The 18767-nt window shown below is 37.3% G+C and overlaps 1 protein-coding gene across 2 annotated transcripts in view; it reads left to right on the top strand.

Annotated features, from left to right (window-relative positions):
* ABCC4 (ATP binding cassette subfamily C member 4 (PEL blood group)) overlaps positions 1-18767 on the top strand; it is a 167568-nt gene that overhangs the window by 68062 nt on the left and 80739 nt on the right. For both annotated transcript variants that reach the window (XR_013925943.1, XM_080374996.1), the window contains exons 17-19: positions 200-237; positions 600-700; positions 3689-3835. Coding sequence is in view for 1 of the 2 variants with exons in the window: in XM_080374996.1 (XP_080231122.1) it covers positions 200-237; positions 600-700; positions 3689-3835 (286 nt within the window). In the remaining variant the exon portion in view is untranslated. The remainder of the gene's footprint in view (positions 1-199; positions 238-599; positions 701-3688; positions 3836-18767) is intronic.

Below are 18767 nucleotides of genomic sequence, written 5' to 3'. Positions count from 1 at the left end.
ACTTCTTTCTTTGTAGAGGATTCTAATGCACCTTCTAATGTGCTTTGCAAATTACTGCTGGTCTTGAAAGACTGGATAGCATACTTTCCTGAGTATGTGATGTTTTCCCAGAGAACTTGAAAGAATAGCAAGGAAGTTTAATTTTCTAATGTTTTTTTCATTTTGTAAGATGATTCTGTATTTGCCTCTTTTACTCAAGGTGGCATATGTGCTCCAGGACTGGTGGCTTTCTTACTGGTAAGTTGATGATAGTAACTGGTTGGTCATTTCTGCCTTTTCAATCAGTTGCTGTTTATCTAACAGAAACCAGTGTTGCACAGATATTAGGGGCAGGTGAAACCTGTTCTAGGAAACTTCAGAATAAGCTTGATTTTTTTATGATCTCCATGTGTTTTGTGTCTGGGGAAAAATTCAAACTTTATGCTGAAGTGTAGCCTGTGATTGCTACTCCTCATGGTGTGATGCATGACAACATCAGTATGTGGGATCTTGTGAACTAAAGGTTTCAACAGAGTTGAATCTAGAAATAGTTAAACATGCTCATGAATATTTGCAAAATGTGATTTGTTGATTATTATCTTTTGTATGCATTTCCACAGGGCAAATAATCAAGAAAAGCTGAATGTCACAACAAATGGAAATAGTGGGGCAAATAAGACTGAACATCTAGACCTTAACTTTTACTTGGGAATTTACGCAGGTAATCACATATGTATGTGTGTGTGTCTGAAGAACTGTTTATTATATGATCTGTCATAATAAAGAGTCTTGAGATGTACAAAGGAACAGCAATGCAGGGAAATGTGATTTCTAGCAGTAACTGAGTAATGTCTTACCAGATTAGGAGCCTCAGTCTTGCTTCCTGACTAAATTAATTGGAATAAATGAAATTAAAAAATCTAACAGAAGAAACAGGTTGAATGCTGACTCTTAATTTGCTTTGCCTGGATTTTGGAAAGTAAACTAGGAATTGAGTATTCAAAAAGTCAGTCACCGTAAGGTTGTGGTTATTGTCTATACTAATAGGTCATTGAGCTAAATCTTGTCATTATATGGATGGGCAAGAGGGATTAAAAATGGATATTCATTCTGCGGTGTTCTAAAACTTGGCATGGCTACATTCCTTTTGAAGTGCCATAGCAAAAGAACTGGTGTTTAAAAAGCATCCTAGATGGGTATGCAAAGCAGGATGTTAAAGAACATTTTAGTATATTTCAATAGGTAGCCATATGCTTCTGACTATCTAGTGAAGGGCATCGATCCTTGTGTTCAGACACCCAAATATCTTTAAATAGTGCTTTGAAATGTAAAAATTGGCATAGTACAATTGTGTAGAAATACGCTCTCACACTTGGCTATTTAGCACTTATAGTGATGTACAGTTTTGTATGCTATGGTAATTTCTTGATGGAGATGTAAATAATAGGTCTGAAAAAACAGGTGGATTACCAGAAGAATATGCATTGAATGTATTCAGAAACGTCTCTCATGGGTGAGAGGATAGGCAGAGGATTTTTTGTTTGGGGTAGTTTTTCAGGAATTCAGCTGATGTAAGTGCTTGACAGAAAACATTGTGCTTGGCCTGGGAAGCAACGGTTTAGGAGCCAGATAAATTTGGCTCTTATTTTCTCTGTGTAATGTTTTATTTTGTGAGCTGTTCCAGTGGACTGCACAGTATGATTAAGTATGGAAAACTTGGCTTTCTCTGACCATATAAACTAAACCATGTGATGGAAAATTTTATCCGTTAAGGCAAATTTTGTTCTAGATGACAGAACAAAGGGTTACCTTTATATTGAAATGTTCAGATGGGTTAGTGAGATATTTGGAATAGTTGAACAGACAGCAGTGACTTAGCTACACAAGATTTTAAATAAAGTTGAAAAAGTTATAGAAAGATAGTACATTTCATATGAAGTATGTAATAATCTAACTTACCTTTTCCTATAGCTCTGAAATTCTATAAAATAATTTAACATTTTTATTTCTGAGTCTCAGTGTTTGGAAAAAGAAAAAAATGACCAAGGTAGCTTCTTCCTAGTCCTTGTTGCTTCCATGAGACAAAGATTTAGAAGAGTAAAATTACTGTTAGTGGGAAACCCTGCTGGCCAGAACTGAGGTACCATTTCCACACCTTTTCGGTAAAGTGAGTGTGCAAAGAGTCCTTGCCTCTCATATACTGAGGTGGTGAGCTTGTAAACGGGGAAAGCAAAAACCTTTGGCATGAGACAGACCAAAAGAAGAACTTGAAAAGTAAGTCTTGGTCCTCCCTCTTCTCGCCAGCCGTTAGGTCTTTTCAGATGATTCATTTGGTGAGGGTCATGCCAACAGCTTCCAGTGGCTTCCAAGGCTGAGTGAAGTTGTACAGAAATGTGGGGTTCCTGGGACATGCTCCCTCTCCTCCCATTGCTCCGTGCAGACTGCTGTTAGGCATGGGCTCTGCCACAGACTTCTGCTTGGTATCTCTTCTGCTCCCTTTTTGTGTGACAGCTTTCCTGTTTGGTTATGTGCAGTTACTCTTGGAAAAGTTGTTTTCTTTCACCTGGCCTGGAATACAGTAGTCAGGACAAGGTAAACAAGCTGTCACCCCAGCCACGTGCTTTTTTCTGAAAAACAGCACTGCACAGAACATGGGCAATAAACTGCAAGCAGACAAATGAGATAGTGACACCTTTTCTTGCATCCTGGGAGGGCACAGCAGTAAGCAGGATGGAATAACTGATTGACTTAGCCACATCATGTAATTTAAAACCTCACTCTTTCCCAGCTGTACCTGAATTGCATCCAGTTTTAACCAGTGCTTAGAATAGGCAATGCTTTATGTTGATAGTTAGGGTCTAACTTCAGGATGTCCTCAAGGCCTGAGCATCTGGGCTTGTGGTGGCTATGCTTAGTTTCTGGAGCAGATCACCTGGAGCCTGGAAGCACTGCCAAATGTAAGGTTAACACCTTCATTGCCTGGGAAACTGGGCAGCCACGTTGGAGATTATACATGGCAAACAGAGCAGCAGCAATCTCATCATTCCTTCTTTCCACCTTTTGCCCTGTAGCACCCCTGTCTTGTAAGTGAGGAGATGTACCCTGAAGAAAGACAAACAGTCTGCAGACCAATTCCCCAGAAGGGCTCTATTTCACATGACATAAAGGATGCATCTTATACTGTGTTGGAGAAATACACATAATTTAAATGATGTGATGTGGTTTACAAGGGGAAGAATGGCATGAGTGGTTTGGGCTGATTGAGAATAACTCAAGGTTGTCTCTAAATAGCCATGTATATATTACTTGGTTAATACCTGCTGGCAAATGTTGACTCTTCACAGTGACCTCTGTAAGCCACAATTATACACACCACTGTGAAATTAATTTCTTAGCGGAGCTCTTAAGCATAAGTTTTTAATACAGACTAACAGACATTTCCTACATTTCTATAAAGTAGCAATTCTTTCAAACAAAAAAAAAAAGAAATTGTTTAAATCAGAGCTGTGATAGTAACTGAAGCTAGTGACATAAATATATCTATGTTCTGTGCTCAGCCTGAGTCCCTAGGCTTAGGTTTGCATTCTTGCTATATATAGAAATCAATAAAAATTGGTTTTAGTTCAGTTTTGTTGTTAAATTCTTTTTCTTTCTTTACTGAAAGATTGCTGTCTGTATGCATGCTCTGTCCATGTTTTTTTAATTTCAGGTTTAACAGTGGCTACAATACTGTTTGGCATAATAAGAAGTCTTCTGGTTTTTCAAGTTCTTGTGAATTCTGGTCAAACTTTGCACAACAAAATGTTTCAGTCAATTTTGAAAGCTCCCGTCTTGTTTTTTGACAGAAATCCTATAGGTAAGTTTAATTGAAAAAAAACCTTTAACTTTTAATTTTAAATTCACTGATTATGTTAACTGTACTATTTCTGGGCAATGATGGTTTTGAGTATTTTTGCACATTTGTTGGTTTTTTTGCTGCTTTTACTTAAAATCTTTAACAGTGTGGTCTTTTTAAATTTAAAAGTCAGAATGTTTACTCCTTAGTGATGGTTGATCTTATGCTCTTCAAATGCATTCTACAGAAAAACGAATTACCTGTGTCTTTGGTGTTGTACATTGACCTGCTAGTTGCATTGCTGTTCTGATTCAGTTACACAGGGGTGTCTTTCATATGCTGAATGAATATGCATGTATTTTGTGGGGATGCCTTTCTTGTCCTTTTCTTTGAAGGCTTAACCCCAACAGTTATTTGCCTTTTTAAAAAAAATAATTTTAAGCGTGTGTGGTAATTCACAGTTTTGACGAACTGTGTAGCTTACTGTCCTTCCAGAATTCCAAAACTGTAAAGCTTCCAATTGAAAACTGTAATCGAGATCCTTATGTTCCTCAAAAGAAATGAGAGAGAAGCTGCAGCAGAGTGAAGAGAGTGGGGAAGTGGGGTGGTACTGATTTACTAGCCAGTTTTACATGAGAAACAGAAACCTGAGTATTCAGTCCCCTGAAGAAAAGGAACATAGGCTTGTTCTCATAGTTCCAGAAGCCATTTAATGATTGTAAAGGTATATAGGGTTGGTCTTATTGTTTCAGAGAAATGTATTTTCAGGCAAAAAATATTCATGTGGAAAAAAGGTTCACGTCCACAATATGATGAATGAAACATGTACAGTTTCCCCTTAATAAATCTTCATCCACAGAAATTTAAGGCTGTGTTACATGGTCTACTTGTACTGTGGATCTGTGGTAACGTAAATTCAAGGCCACTGTAAAGGATGAGAAGTGAAGCCATAAGCTTAGTGGAGAGCCAGTGAGAGCACATAACGTCAGAAGAAATTGTAGTACTGATGGTGTTTGTTGTCAGATAGGCAGAGATTTTCCTTCTGTGTGTCTCTCTTGTCTGTGTGTGCGCACAGATGAGCTCACAGCATATGCAATAACTGTATTTTTGAGGGAATACATAAACATCATGTAAGAACGCCCATAAACCTGGCTCATCATAACAAACCAAGAACTACAGAGTAAGCATCGGGGACAAAGTAGAGTAATAACAGTTTGCTTTGTAACGTACTGTGAAGCTCAAATTAGCAGTGCTTTCTAAAAGTAACATTCATAAAACCTGCCTCTCACTGGTATTCACACAGTTGTGACTTACAGAAGTGTGTTTCTATTTATCAGCAGATATAATAGAAGTTTAACTTCAGTGTGCATGTATTTCTTTCCCTACATCTTTCTTTTGGTCATGGTAGCATGCAGAGGTACTGTTGTTCTAATCTATAGATCTTTTGAAAAAGGAAAAAAGAAAAGGGAAAATATGGCATGTGAGACGATGCTCTTGTTCAAAACTGCAGCATCTAGCAGTTCTGAAATTCTCTTTTTAACGTCTGTGTTTCGTTGTCTGATTTACATGGGGTTTATGCTGTGTGTATTTGAAGGTGCTATTTTTTGCATTGGGATGAGATTTGTTTTAATACGCCTTACTATGAAAGATGTACTCAAAAGAAAATTTAATTATTAAAGGCTCCTTTTTCTGGGCTTGTGATTTTAACAGCCAAGTCAAATCATTAGTTATCATATACCATATTAGCAAAACTGATACTGCAGTGTCAGAGCTGTCATTTAAATTTCCAGTGTGTTCTCAGGATTTGTGTGAGGTCTCTAAGACCGTAGCAGAGCCTGTTGCTGGACTGATGTTTGCAGTTTTATTTATCCAAAAGTAATCAGCAAAGCTACTACTTTGCTGCTAGAGCCAGTATTTTGAACATATGGTGAACCACGTTCCAAAGTCAAGGAAGGAAACTTAAATAATATCCCAAGCTCTTGATAGTTCTTTTTGGGGAAACAGACTAATGAGCAGCATCAGGGAGTTGACATTAGGAAATGGAAATACGTGGTGAATCATGACATGTCTGTCAGCTCCCAACAGTGTAGCTCAAATCAATCATGGTGAATAAATGAGATTACTTATTTCTAAAAAAAAAAGTATGCTTTGTGAATCAGTTTAGGTTTGAGCCCAAGACCTCTCTTTACAGATTGCATTAGCAATATATAGTGTGGGGAGCGTTGTAGAGGGAATAGTAATGAGCATCTTACCCAGATGATTTAAGAATTTGTAATTTTGGAGCCTGGGTTACATATCAGATACAGAAGAGGAATATGAGGAGCCCTTTCCTTTCTCCCTTGCCACCCAAAAATATTTGTGTGTACACAGATTTCACCTTTCTGTAATTTGGCATAGATCTAAAAATAGTTAAAACGCTGCTGCTTTAAGTATGTTTTGCATTGGAAGAATCTTATTAATAAATGACTGTCTCTTTCTTTCTTAAGCACTTAATCTAACCCTATTGAGCTGATAATCCTAATTGACTAAAGCTTATTGTGTCATCCATCATTCAGAAAGAAGGATCAGATATTTATGACTGAAATTCAAATTTATCAGCAGGTATCTATACAGCATCACTTAAACAGCTATAGTGAAACTTTGATGGGAAGTTGGAGATTAAGTGTTTGTATTTTAGGCTGACTTGCCTGCGTTTCTGGACAGAACTTGTTTATATTTCGGACTGTAGAATTTGACTCTCTTGAAATTTCCTTTACTTTTCTATCCATATCCCAGTAAGGGAATTGCATATATGTCAAGGTATCTGTAAGGAGGAAAATGTGTATGTTTTCTACTTCATAGTGAATGTCATGTATTTCTCTTCGTGTGTCACTTGCAGGAATAAAGGGGCTGATTTCTGTGCACGTCTAGCACAAGAGGGCAGCATGATCTGTTTTATCCCAGTCTAGCATTACAACAGCTTGTTAGAAGGATAACAAAATTTATCTATTATGTTTTTAGAGATGATATTTGAGGATTGAATTTTCAGCCTCTCCACTGAGCAATAGTAATGTGGTTCTGTTCAGTTGTCCTGATTATCTGCAAGTATAATATTTTCTCTTAATCTTTTACCCATTGAGCTTTTCAGCTTCGTGTAATGCTGAGTTCAGGGACTTTGTGGGCTTTGTAATTAGTGGTATAAATTCTGATAACCCTACAGAGTCTGATGCTTTGGTCCTGTCAAAGAGACCTTCTTGAGCCATTATTTATTTTAATTTCTTTTTCAAGATGTTTGTAACATTTCAAAACAGATTTGATAGAAAGCTAGGTAAAAGGGACCAGGACTTTAGCAGCAATGACTTGAATTGGGAGTTCCCTCTTTTGAAATTAGTTTCTTATTGATAGTTTAGGAAATGCTAGTTTTGACAAGCTTCAGGATTTGATTCAAGATTACCTGCCTACCTTGTAAATGAATTGTTCTTTTCTGGGATTTGGGGACAGAGATTTCTTTAGAGAAGGGATGCTAATGTTTAACTGCATCACTTTCAGTAATGGTAGTTTTAGTGGAGATCATGTGTAATTTTGAATTGCATTGAGTTTAGGAAACTGAAACCTGCTGCTGCTGTGCTGATGGGTGCTGTAAGAATGAATAAATGAATGATATGCATTAATTTGTTCAGATAAAATAGGAATCACTTCCCCCTCAATTGGTCTAAAATTCAAATTGAACCAGAACCTCTACAGAAATGCGTATGAAAATCTAGCTCTTTTTATTTTATTTTATTTTATAATTTTATTTTTATTTTTTTTAAATTGTATCTCTCCAAACTCTTGGTTCTGACAGTCTGTAGAAGGAGGAGAAATCTTTTGACAGACGTGACAGCATTTGGGGCCTTCCTAGAAACAGAAAGCTCTGAATTGTGTGATGGTTGTCGTCTACCTGTTAAATTAGCAGATTTTTTTTCCCCACAAATGTTTTGTGGAAGCATTAAATGAACATTGATCCCTTTGGGTTCTTAACTGGACTTTGAGATTTGACCAGGTTATAAAGAGAAATATTTTCCTGTTCTGGCAACCAGAAATGACACGCTGAACTGATACCTAAAAGCACCACATAAAAGCAAACTCCAAATATTAAAAGATAAAAATGTGAAAGAAAGCTGTTGTTATAATGAAGAGTTTGTTTTTCTTTAAGGCATGAGGATTTTAATTATGGTGTTCATAAATCAAGTATTGAAACGCCTAGAATTTGACAGAGAAAGTTTCTTTATAGGATTAAAAGCATGTTCATCAATGCACAAGTGCCTGTCTGCATTTTATCAGACAGAAGCGTCAAATGGGCAATGTTGTTAAAGTGTTTAAACTGTATAATATTTGCAACAAATACGATATTTCAGCAGTCTGAAAATTACAGTGCTGATGACGTTGTTAAATTATCAGTTGAATAGTGAAACTGCTCTAGTTAGTGTACATTAATGTGTGCTTGTTCACACAAGTGATTCTGCTGAACAAGTAGCATGTTTAAACAAGAAATACTGGTCTTAAACCCTGCGATTTACAGTAGGTGGTGTTTTGGCATATCATGCAGTTAACAAGGCAGAGCTTCATGTTAAAATATTTTGTTTGTAGTTTCATTCAGCACTGATATAAATATTCAGTAGCAATGCCAGAAAATGTTTTGTGTTCCTATTTGACTCAATGACTCAATTGCTTTCTTTTTTTCGGGAACAAGATCTGTGCTATCTTGCTGATGCAGTTTTCAGATATTTCCTTGTGGTCAAGATGAATTCTGTAGGATTGTGAAAAACTATACCAGCTCTTTTGACAGCTTTCATGTTCTCCCAAGCTAATAAAAAAACCACCTTGTCCTTAAAGCAGCAGAGGCTTTGTTTTTGACTCGGTGTGCCAAGCTCTAAAGCATGTTCACGTGTGTGCAGGTTTGTTAGTTTATGTTGAAAAGAAGTCCCTATAGGACAGGCTTTTGTTGTAAAATAAAAACACAGGTTCTCTCTTCCGTGTTGGTAATCACTTGCATTTATTGTTATTAAGATGGCAACACAATAGGTTCCATCAATCATCAAGATCCTTAACAACCGCACAACATTGTAAATATTATGTTTGGGTGTTTGAGTGGAACAGCTTGTCACTGAAGTAGGTGTGGTAATTAAAACCTGTTAGGTTGCTTGCTACATGTGTTAAAAAAAAAAAAAAACTACAACCAAAACACTTTAATGTTTTTTTTTCCTATAACAATGCTGATATGTACTTTAAACCTTATCAGGGCGTGATTATTAAATGATATTTTGTGGGAGTTGCTCATTTACTGTTAGTATTATCATGGCTTTTGTTAAGAGTTTAAGTAGTCTTACGCTTCCATGTGTTTTATCATCACGATGATTATGTCAGGAACCTTATAAAGTTGATTGCTATAGGAGTAGTCTTTAAAGTTAGTAAATAGTACTCTGGAGTTATGTTTACATTTATTATCTATTAGCATAGCTCAATTCAACTCTATCCTATTTTTCTCTGCAATAACAATTGAATGAAACTTGGCCGTAAACTGATGAGAAAGCCCATTACATTTTCAGTTCACTGAGTCAGTGCTCACCCTGTTTATGCTTTATATGGGAGATAAAATTAAAAGGTTTACGGAAAAGCTGTTTGTAGGAGGGGACAGGACATTATTTCATAGGGAAATAGCGTGCAGCTTGTACCGACAACCACTTCCAAGCGCAGTCTCCTGCTTTCCTGGCACAAGATTTCATGTCCCTTCACAGAGATTTTCTATCTTCTTCACATTAAGATCCCCTGGTGGGGAAAACGGCCTGCTGCGAAACTCATTTCTGACCGTATGCTGACCTGCCCAGATACTGCAAAGTCTAGGTTTTTCATTTGCTAAAGCAACTACAGAGAGGGCTGCTCTCGCCCCACCTCAGCCGAGCAAAAAGGAGGCATGGAGGGAGTCGACCAAGACAGAGAAACCTAATTAAAAGTGTTGGCTTTAGAAGACCACGCAGAAGCTGTTCTGAGACATATCTTTCCCGCAAGTGTAGTGGGGAAGTAAAAATGGAGTTATGTTTTAGTCTTGCATAGATAACAGACTGTTTTGATGAGATTTGTGGCAAAGAGGAAGGAAATGTTGGTTGGAGACACTTGAAAACAGAGGGAAAGACTGCAGTAATACTGATGGAAAAACTGCAAGGGGCTTAAAAAGAAGGCCTAGCTGAGGTGATGCAGCTGCAAATAAGCTTTTGGAGATTATCTGAAGGATGGAGGCGCTTTTTTGGTTTTGATAATGACTGTTTTAAATATATACTTTTTTGCTATTTTTAATCTGCTTAAAAATTGTTGGATGCTGCTGTAGCTGCTGTGGATAGCGGGGATTGGAGGTGCCACATGGATAGGACCTCTTCTCTTGCTGTTCATGGATGCCTATTCTGGATGGGAAATGAGCATTTTTGAGAAATGAAGAAAAACTTAAAATAAAAAACACTTTCATTCCACCTTGGCACAAGCTAGAAGCATTTAATAAAAAATATTTTAAGGAAGAGCAGGTCAAGGATAATGAATAGCCAGGTGGTGGGAGCACATATGTGGAACATGAGGAAGGCAGCCTTGATCTTCTTCCTCTGCGATTTAGTGTGGGCCTTGAACCATGTGGGTCCCCCATGCCAGGTGAAAGTCCTGTACATCAGGCTCTTGGTTCTTCTGGGCTCTTTTCCTATGCCATAATCTTTTATTGTTGTTCCCTATGGACACACAGACACAGTTAGACCACTGTGGTGTTTGCAGAAAACCAGAAAAAACAGCCTGTTATGGTGGGGTTTGGGTTTTTTGTTGGTTTTTGTTGTTATTATTGTTTTGGGTTTTATCCTGAATGGCTGTAAATTAAAATAAAACAAATATTATCACAGTGCAAATTCATTCCATTAGCACTGTTCTGCTTTAAACTGCACAGGAATCTTTCTCCCAGGTGATGCTAGGTAATTGCACTGCAGCATCTTGTGAATTAATTAGTCTTTTGGGGGGGGTCTTTTTTTTTTTTTTCCTCATCCCCCCCCCTCCCCCCCCGACCAGATTGCCAGCATCTTGCAAATTATGCAACAAGTGAAGATTAGTTTGTGCCTGTGGTGATCTTGGAGAGTGTTTGGAAACAAAAGGCAGTTCTTGATCCAAAATTAATTTTACTGTAGAAAAAAATGGAAGTTGTATGTGAATCTGCCTTTTCTGGCAATCCAGAATAAAAAAGAAAGGATAGAAATCAACAGTTAGAGAAGTGAAGGTATTGAATCAAGCTCGATTTTAGTGTGCTGTTCAGTTTAAAAATAAAAACAAACAAAACACAGACTTGATAGAGTTAATTACTAAGCTGTTTCTGAATGGTACAGGAGAACATTACTTGCTTGCTTCTACTCTGTCTTCCCCGGGTATTCTTTTTTTCCCTCAGAATCAGTAGGTACTTTGTCAGAGGCTTTTTGTAATGCATTCAGGTGAATACATGTCGTGGACTTCCTTCAGGTTTTGTTTTCTGATGTTATTTTTTGCACGATAATGCTGTATTTGGAGGAGACAACATTATGACAAGCTGTATATGTTAACAGCTACCAGTCTTAAGAGAGCTTTAGAAACTGTTTTAAAATAGCATCCAGCATATAAAGAACACTTTGTTGTTGTTGCTTCATTAGTTGCTGGACAATAGTTCTGTAATTAAAATAGTAGTATGTAGTGGACATTAATTACTACTTGTGGTAATACCAGCCTTGAGGTAGGTAGCTTGAAACTGGAAACTGCAGGTTCATGGAGGTTTGTTTTAATGTTCATTTAAATTTGGGCTCTTGTAGAATATTTTCCTAGGTGATTCTTATTTGCATATTTTATTGCCATAGCTTTTGATTTTGGCTTGAGCACAATATTTAGTTGTGGTGGTACCTAATGAGAGGCCGTAAAGTGAGGAGATTTCTGAAATGTCTGGAGAAGCTGAGGCTGCTTTAGGCTGTTACTCGCCTAATGTTGGGTAGGAAACTGTATTCACAGAGCCAGCATGTGAAGCAAGCTGACTGGTGTATGGGAGAAAGGTGTCAAAGTCTTTATTCTCAACTGTGGTTCAGGGTAGTAGTGTGTTGTATACTGACGAGATGCTTTTGCTTTCATGTTGGACTTTTCACTGCTGTAGAAGACTCAGCAGTGACTACTGACCTGCTTGTCTTCTAGTTGTAGCATCCCCTCATCCTTTCTCATTTGCCAGTTAAAAAAAGAATATAGAGGTCACTAATACTCCTCAAACTTGAGCTGTTATCATGCACTACTTGTGCAACGTTTATGACATTCGAAAGGAGGTTTAGAGTTAAACTCCTTGTAAGTTCATAGTTTTTCTGTCCACTGGTATGGTCCTTGTCAGTTCTCACCCACTGTGTACCTGAATTTATCCTCTTGTGTTCCATGTCTGGGAATGCTGCTCTTCCATCTCTGCCAACGCCTTTACGCTGTCTTCTGCATATATCCTGCCCTCTTTCAAGTGTAAATCTTCACTAGCCTGTGTCAATGCTGGGGCACAGAGTGCAGAATAATCTGAAGGTGTGTGGAAAACTGAAAAGGTAATCTGGAACGTGGACATTATTGCTGGTAATTATAAAGTATAATGGTTGGAGGCTAGATGGCCTAAGTCTTCTCTTCCTCAGTTTTCTTTTTATCAGATGTGATGAGATTTTTCTCTGTGTGTGGCAAACCTGTGTTCTCAATGAAGTTATTGTCTGTTTAATATGCAAATGATGCAATGCAGAATATTGCTAATTCGTGTGTAGGCAAGAAAAAACCCTCTGCTTTGTGGTAAGCTTTCCTTTATCGGGAGTACATGTTCCTTTGTCCCTGCATGTATTCATTTCTGAGCATAATTTCATGTTCATCAGTTTGAATGTTCACAACCCAAAACGGATACAGTTCAGTCTAAATTTTGAGACAAAGTTCCCACATCTGTTTTTAAGATGTTATAAGTAATTTCTCATACAGGAATACTGATCCTGGCCCATGCTTTCTAGGACATGCCCAGAGGACAGCAGGTGATGAGATGCCAGGGGCATTTGCTCAGTGTTTGTTTTTTTCCCCCCTCTCTCCTTTTTATTATGAACATTTAAAGCTGTAAATAAACTTTACACTATCTCATTGATCTCTTCCTCCAGTGCACTTATTTATTTTATGTTTATAATCTGTCAGGCTGGTCTTTAGAGAGAAGGTAGTATCTGTCTTCACTTACAAAGATTGGGTTTAGAATGTTCAATGTTTTATGTGAAGCTATTTTCTCATTACATGGAATAATGAACACTTTCAGAAGTACTGTTGCTGTCTGTCACTTTTGTTTGCTTTCTCTCCCCTCTCAATGAAATAAGGGAATATATCCTTAATGCTGGGCAACTTAATGAAGAACATTTTGGTTTTTTAGGACCTGTAAACATGAGTAAATCTGTGCATTGCCTAATGACATAGGAGCCTAACTTTCATTCAGTTTACAGAAGGAGAAACTGAAAGCAAACTAAAGTGCTGGGGTTCCTATGCCTGTTCAGACCAGATTTGCTGTGTGGCGTTTACTTGGTTAAGTTATTGTTAAGTCTAAAGTACAAATGGCATCTTTGTTATTGTAAGATTATCCTTTCAGTAATAGACATTAAGAGTTCTGTGACTAAAATAGAAAATTTTCTCGTATAAAATATTAGAACTTCTTAAAATCCATGAGTATTTCTATTTTCTAGTCGTTTTGGTTTCCAGTTTGAAGAATATGTATAATGATGAATGACCAGGCAAAGAAGAGTATTCACAAAGGTTAATACTAGTCTAGGTTTACCAGGTATGTGATGGAGAGGCAGGCTCTTTCAGGGCACCAATGTTAGGCTTTTGCTCTAAATCTCGCTGGAGAAGAGCTGTCTTTCCTACTTACTACAGTGTGAGGATTCAGGGTAGCTACCTGTCTTTGTGCTTAAGGATGGGTATCTTAAAATTTTTGGTGTTCTGAATTTACCACTGAATTTAAGAGAAAGGAATGAACCATAATTTTCATTTATATATATACACACATGCATATAAAATATCTATATTGAAAATACACATATATATATGTAAATATATATAAACCCCATATTCTTTGCCTTATGTTAGCATAGTGCTTCTTTCCATTCTCCCTTCTTTCATTGTCCAGTCTCCTATTAGAAGAATAATTCTCCCTCCCCTCAGTCTCAACAACCAGCCAAAAGTAAACAATTACTGTTAACTTTCCAGAATATTTCTGGTATTTCCTGACTAAAAAATGGTAAAATGGTTTAAGGAAGAGTTGGTAGTAGTTACCTGTAGTCAGCTAATGTTCCCTTAGTGTCAGAGAAAAAAAATTAATTTGATGCTCATTTAGGACAAAGGTAGCTGCAGAAATCTCTGCAAATCTGAAAGCACCAGAATTGTGAAATATAGATGGTTTTAGCTTTAGAAGTGTGATCTTTTTTTCTATTGAACTAACAATATAGAAGGAACATTTTCCCCCCAATATTTTCAACAGAAAACTAGTTCTGCTAGACTTGTTCTAATATTAAGAAATCTTATCTAAGCCGTGCTTTCAAAATAAAACCAAATTTGAGAGAAAAAATTGCCTTGAGGTTTCTCTAAAGCTGACAAGTTTTAATATTCCAAATATGTAGTGACAATGATCTTTTTTCATAATTAAGCTATGAGTATGGTTTAATATTGAATTCAAAGCCATTCACTAAATGCTGCTTAGATTTAAACCCCCAAAAATCCCCAAGAGAAAAAATGGGAAAAACAATCCCAAGATATTATTTTTTGAATTGAGATAAGAAAAAATAAACTGCTGCACCTCAATTTAATAACCAGTGTTGCTCAGCTACTACCAAAGGCTTAAGGAACAGTGTTTAGAAGTGCTTGTTTAGAAATAACTTGTTTCTCAAAGATTATGAGGGCTTATATAGATGGTGTTGTTCACCTGCTGAGTGTTCAAGAGTAGAAATGTCCAATCTGACACTTTCCAGAACTGTGTTTGCTTAAAAGTTAGAAACATTCCTGTGGAAAATCAGGAATCCATTAATTGTTTTACCGTCTTAGCCATGCAATAAAGCAATATAATCATGTACTTTTAAGAGACATGAACATTTTGTAAAACGCGAATTTGCAAGTTTCTGAAATGATCTGAGATGTTTTCAGCTTAAAATGTAGTGCTGTGAGCAGCACTGTGTGCCTTCCTTCTGTCATTTGTACTTCTTATGAGATGCAAGACATTCAAATGCTTATTGACTGCTTTTTATTAATTGTAAAGTAAGCATGGAGGTTGAATAGAAATTTTACATATTCTTCAATTAAACAGGCAAAAGGAGAACAAGTTAGTGTTACGGTTCTTGGAAAAACAGAAGAACTTACTCATTCTTTGAATCCATGAGGAGATGCAAGAATATTATTCTAGCTAGTGACCTCCAGCACTAGAATAGAATGGAATTTGTGAACTTCTTTGGGTTGTATCTGAATTACTACAAAGTAAATGTGACAGCTTTCAGCATGGAAGAAGAAGGCTTAAAAGGCCCTTCACACCCCTTAGGTTTGGTGTGCAGCAGTGATTTGTACTTGTCTTTAAAGGGATGGTGGTTGTTCATAATGGAGCTTGACCAGCAGGATAGGCAAAGTACGCTGTTGGTGTAAGAGCAAGTGTGATGGGTATAATGCTTGCTCCTTAGACAGATTTGCCTCTTGCTATATGCCTTTCTGCTGCAATACCACAGCAGTTCAGAGAGGAAACAGAGCAAGGAAGGCAGTTATTTTGCGAATTCTAGACTCTCCTCAAAGGCTGTGATACTTCGATCTAATCAGTCTTCTGATTTTCTGTTGATTCTTCCAAATGCTTCAGACTTACTCAGACAAAAGCCTCTTTCTTCACAATTGTCAAATTTCATTGAATCTCAAGTCTTGGTGATAGAGCTTAATTGTCAGCAAAATAAGTCTTGGTTTCTGTGAATTGTTTGATCCTCAATTGGTTTAGAAGTGACAATATACTTTCTTTTACAGGGTTTAGATATTGTTTCCATGTGGCATATGGAGTGAAGCTGGACCAACTAAAGAAATTACTTCAATTGTTTTCTGTCAGGAAGGCTTACACAAAGAGCTTAGTCTCAGATCCTTTAAAGTTCAAGCATCTGCCACTAGGGGCAAAAATTATTTTCCTGTAGGCATTCATCTTTTATTGTAGATTTACTGTGCTGCTTCACTTGGTTGATAATCTAATTTAAACCTCAGAGATGACTCATACTTCCTCAATGGGATTCACAGCTAGTTTAAATTCTCTGATGTCAGAACCTTTCAGTTCTTCCAGGAGCTCTTTTCTGAACAAAATGGGTCCTTTGGGTATCTGAATGCATTGAGAAGGAAAGAATGTGACCCATGGAAACAGTAACACTTTAGTTATATTGTTTTACAACATACCTCAGGTTTTGTTTTCAATATTTATTTGGGTTTCTAGTTCAGGTAATTTGTGATGTCTTGACTTAATTTAGGTCCTAATCGTACCAAATGGTCTGTTGTGGACAGAGTTCTGCAGGTTATGAGGGTGGTACCCTGCTGAAGTAAGAAACCTTCCGGAAGGTGGAATAGACCTCAGTACGTGGATCATGTGCCATACTGAAATGTTGTTTCATAGCACCAGCATTTTCTGTACCAACTGTGGTATGACAGCTTTCCAGAAAAATGCTGGATTATGAAAGGGTACAAAACCTTTGTGTCAAGAGACATTTCAGTCTCTATTCTTTGGAAAAAACAAACCAATCAACCAAACAAAACCCCAATTGTCCAAAAGGTCCTAAAAGGTTTTAGAGTGATCCAAACACTTAAACTTGTTTGTGACCTCTTCCTGAAAGTATGATCGCTGTATAGTTGACGACTAAGAACTTTAGGAATTGAATATTTGTGTTTGGAATGTGAATTGCTATTTAAGGACTTGGTCTCCGGAGTCAGTCAAGGACAAAATAGACATTCAGAAAGTTAAGAGGCATTGTAAATACCATTCAGCTGTGATGAAAAGTTTATTGGATGCTTTTCATATGCATTCTAAAGTTAAGCTATGTTTTGAAAACCATCAGAGCCCACATTTGTTCTCTAAATATTATAATTAAATATCTACAATGCTAAGTTGTTACTAATTAATACTCTGTAATATTATTAGTGGTTGGGTTATTGACACAATTTTGCTTTCTGTGGTATTTTTGCTTGAAGTTACGCTTTTGTTTCGTATATTCTAATGATGTATCCACAAATTGATCCAGAATCAAGTTCTCTGTTCGTGCTGGTTTGTGAAGAGTGAAGGGAAAACACAAGGTATTTTTCTGTCATTTAGTTTCATTATGTGTATTTTTTCATTTTAATCCTCCTTATCAGATATTTGGTTAATACCTTTTTTTTTAAGGCAGAATAACAGCAAAGCAGCTGTTTTAAAACAGCCTTTCGCAAAGTATCTGGGATCAGATTATGATCAATGATTATCTGCAAAATTTGTAATGTTTATCCCAAAATATAACCAGTGGTTTAGGTCTATGAGGTGATTTTATGGTGTTTTAATGTATTGGGTATGGACGCTTGAAAGATAGGGATTTTTGTCATGGTCTTTGCATTGCTCCTGTTGTCGTCCAGTTCCTTGCAGTCCTGGAACATCCTTTCATCCTAATGTGTCTGATACAGTTTCAGTAGAGAAGCTGCTGGTTTAAAAAAACAAGCACCACAAAACAAATTGTGGTGAAAATGAATGTCAGAGAAACAAATGTATAAATAAGTGAACTGTTAAGACCCAGACACATTTATTTAGAAGGAAGAAAGAAAACTTTTACTGAGAATTTCTTTACCTAAAATCTTAATTGGTCTTGTGAAATCTTAAGACCCTGTGTGAATGAATTGAAGCAAACTAATTAGAGTACACTTAAAGACTAACTCGACACAACCAGCCATTGCCTCTGTGGTTCTGTAGTTAGCAGAGTGAAATACGCTCCCCTAAGAGCAGTTGAAAGCAAGAACTAACTAAAGTCCTCTGACTTGTTCTCTGAAGGCATCTCTCTCAGTAGACAGCAAGTCTTGCCTTACCCAAGTATAACCTTGTGAATAGTCTGTGTGAATCAAATGCTTATGGTTATGCTGTATGTCCTGGATGAACTTTGCCATCTCCATTCAGGCGACAATGGCCTTTCTGCTTCTACAGTTTTAATTGGGGAACTATTTCAGAACCTGATCTCTCACTTTCTGTAAGGATTTCCCATGTTTTCCAGTGGAAAACATCCTTCCTATTACCTTTACAGCTCATGTGTAGTTAATGTAGTTCCCCTGTCTGGCTTTTTTTGTCGCACTGCATTTCCAAAACAGTCAGGTACTCTTCTAGCTTAAGTGTTGCAGCCACTTGCCTTATCCCAAACTTTTCCATGCTTCCCAGCCTATGCCTTACCATGTCAGGCTTCGTGCCTTGGTTGTGCATAGGATGACATTCACTCCTCTTTTTCAAGTGTGCTTATTTGTATCCAGAGTTTGTGCCATCCCATGATGAAGGAGAATGGAAGAAGCAGTGTCAAAGGAAGAGGGAGGAGAGGAAATGGGGAGTGGATGTGCAGTGAATGAAGTAGAGGGTGAAGAAGAGGGCATGTGCCAGCAGCCAGTCTGCACAGGGCAAAAATTCAAGTAAATGTGTACAAAGCTCTTTCAGTATCAATTTCTGTGACTGTTACTGCCAGCTAGTCTTTCAACAGTTCTGTCTTGTAGCTCCTCCCCAGGGCCAGATGGAGAGAAGGATTTTTCTTGATCTTACAGCCCAGGTGTACTTTGAGGTAGTCTACCAGGAGGTGTAGAAAAGGAGTGTGGCTTCATTTGAACATTAACCCTCTTCCCATGCAAAGCTTTTACTATTTCTGCACCTGGTAACTGGAGCTGTTGGCACGTTCCTTTGTTTTTAACTACCTCCATC

This window comes from Falco punctatus, assembly GCF_963210335.1.
Source record: "Falco punctatus genome assembly, chromosome: 2".
NCBI lineage: Eukaryota > Metazoa > Chordata > Aves > Falconiformes > Falconidae > Falco > Falco punctatus.
This window is presented reverse-complemented; position numbering and strand designations above follow the sequence as displayed.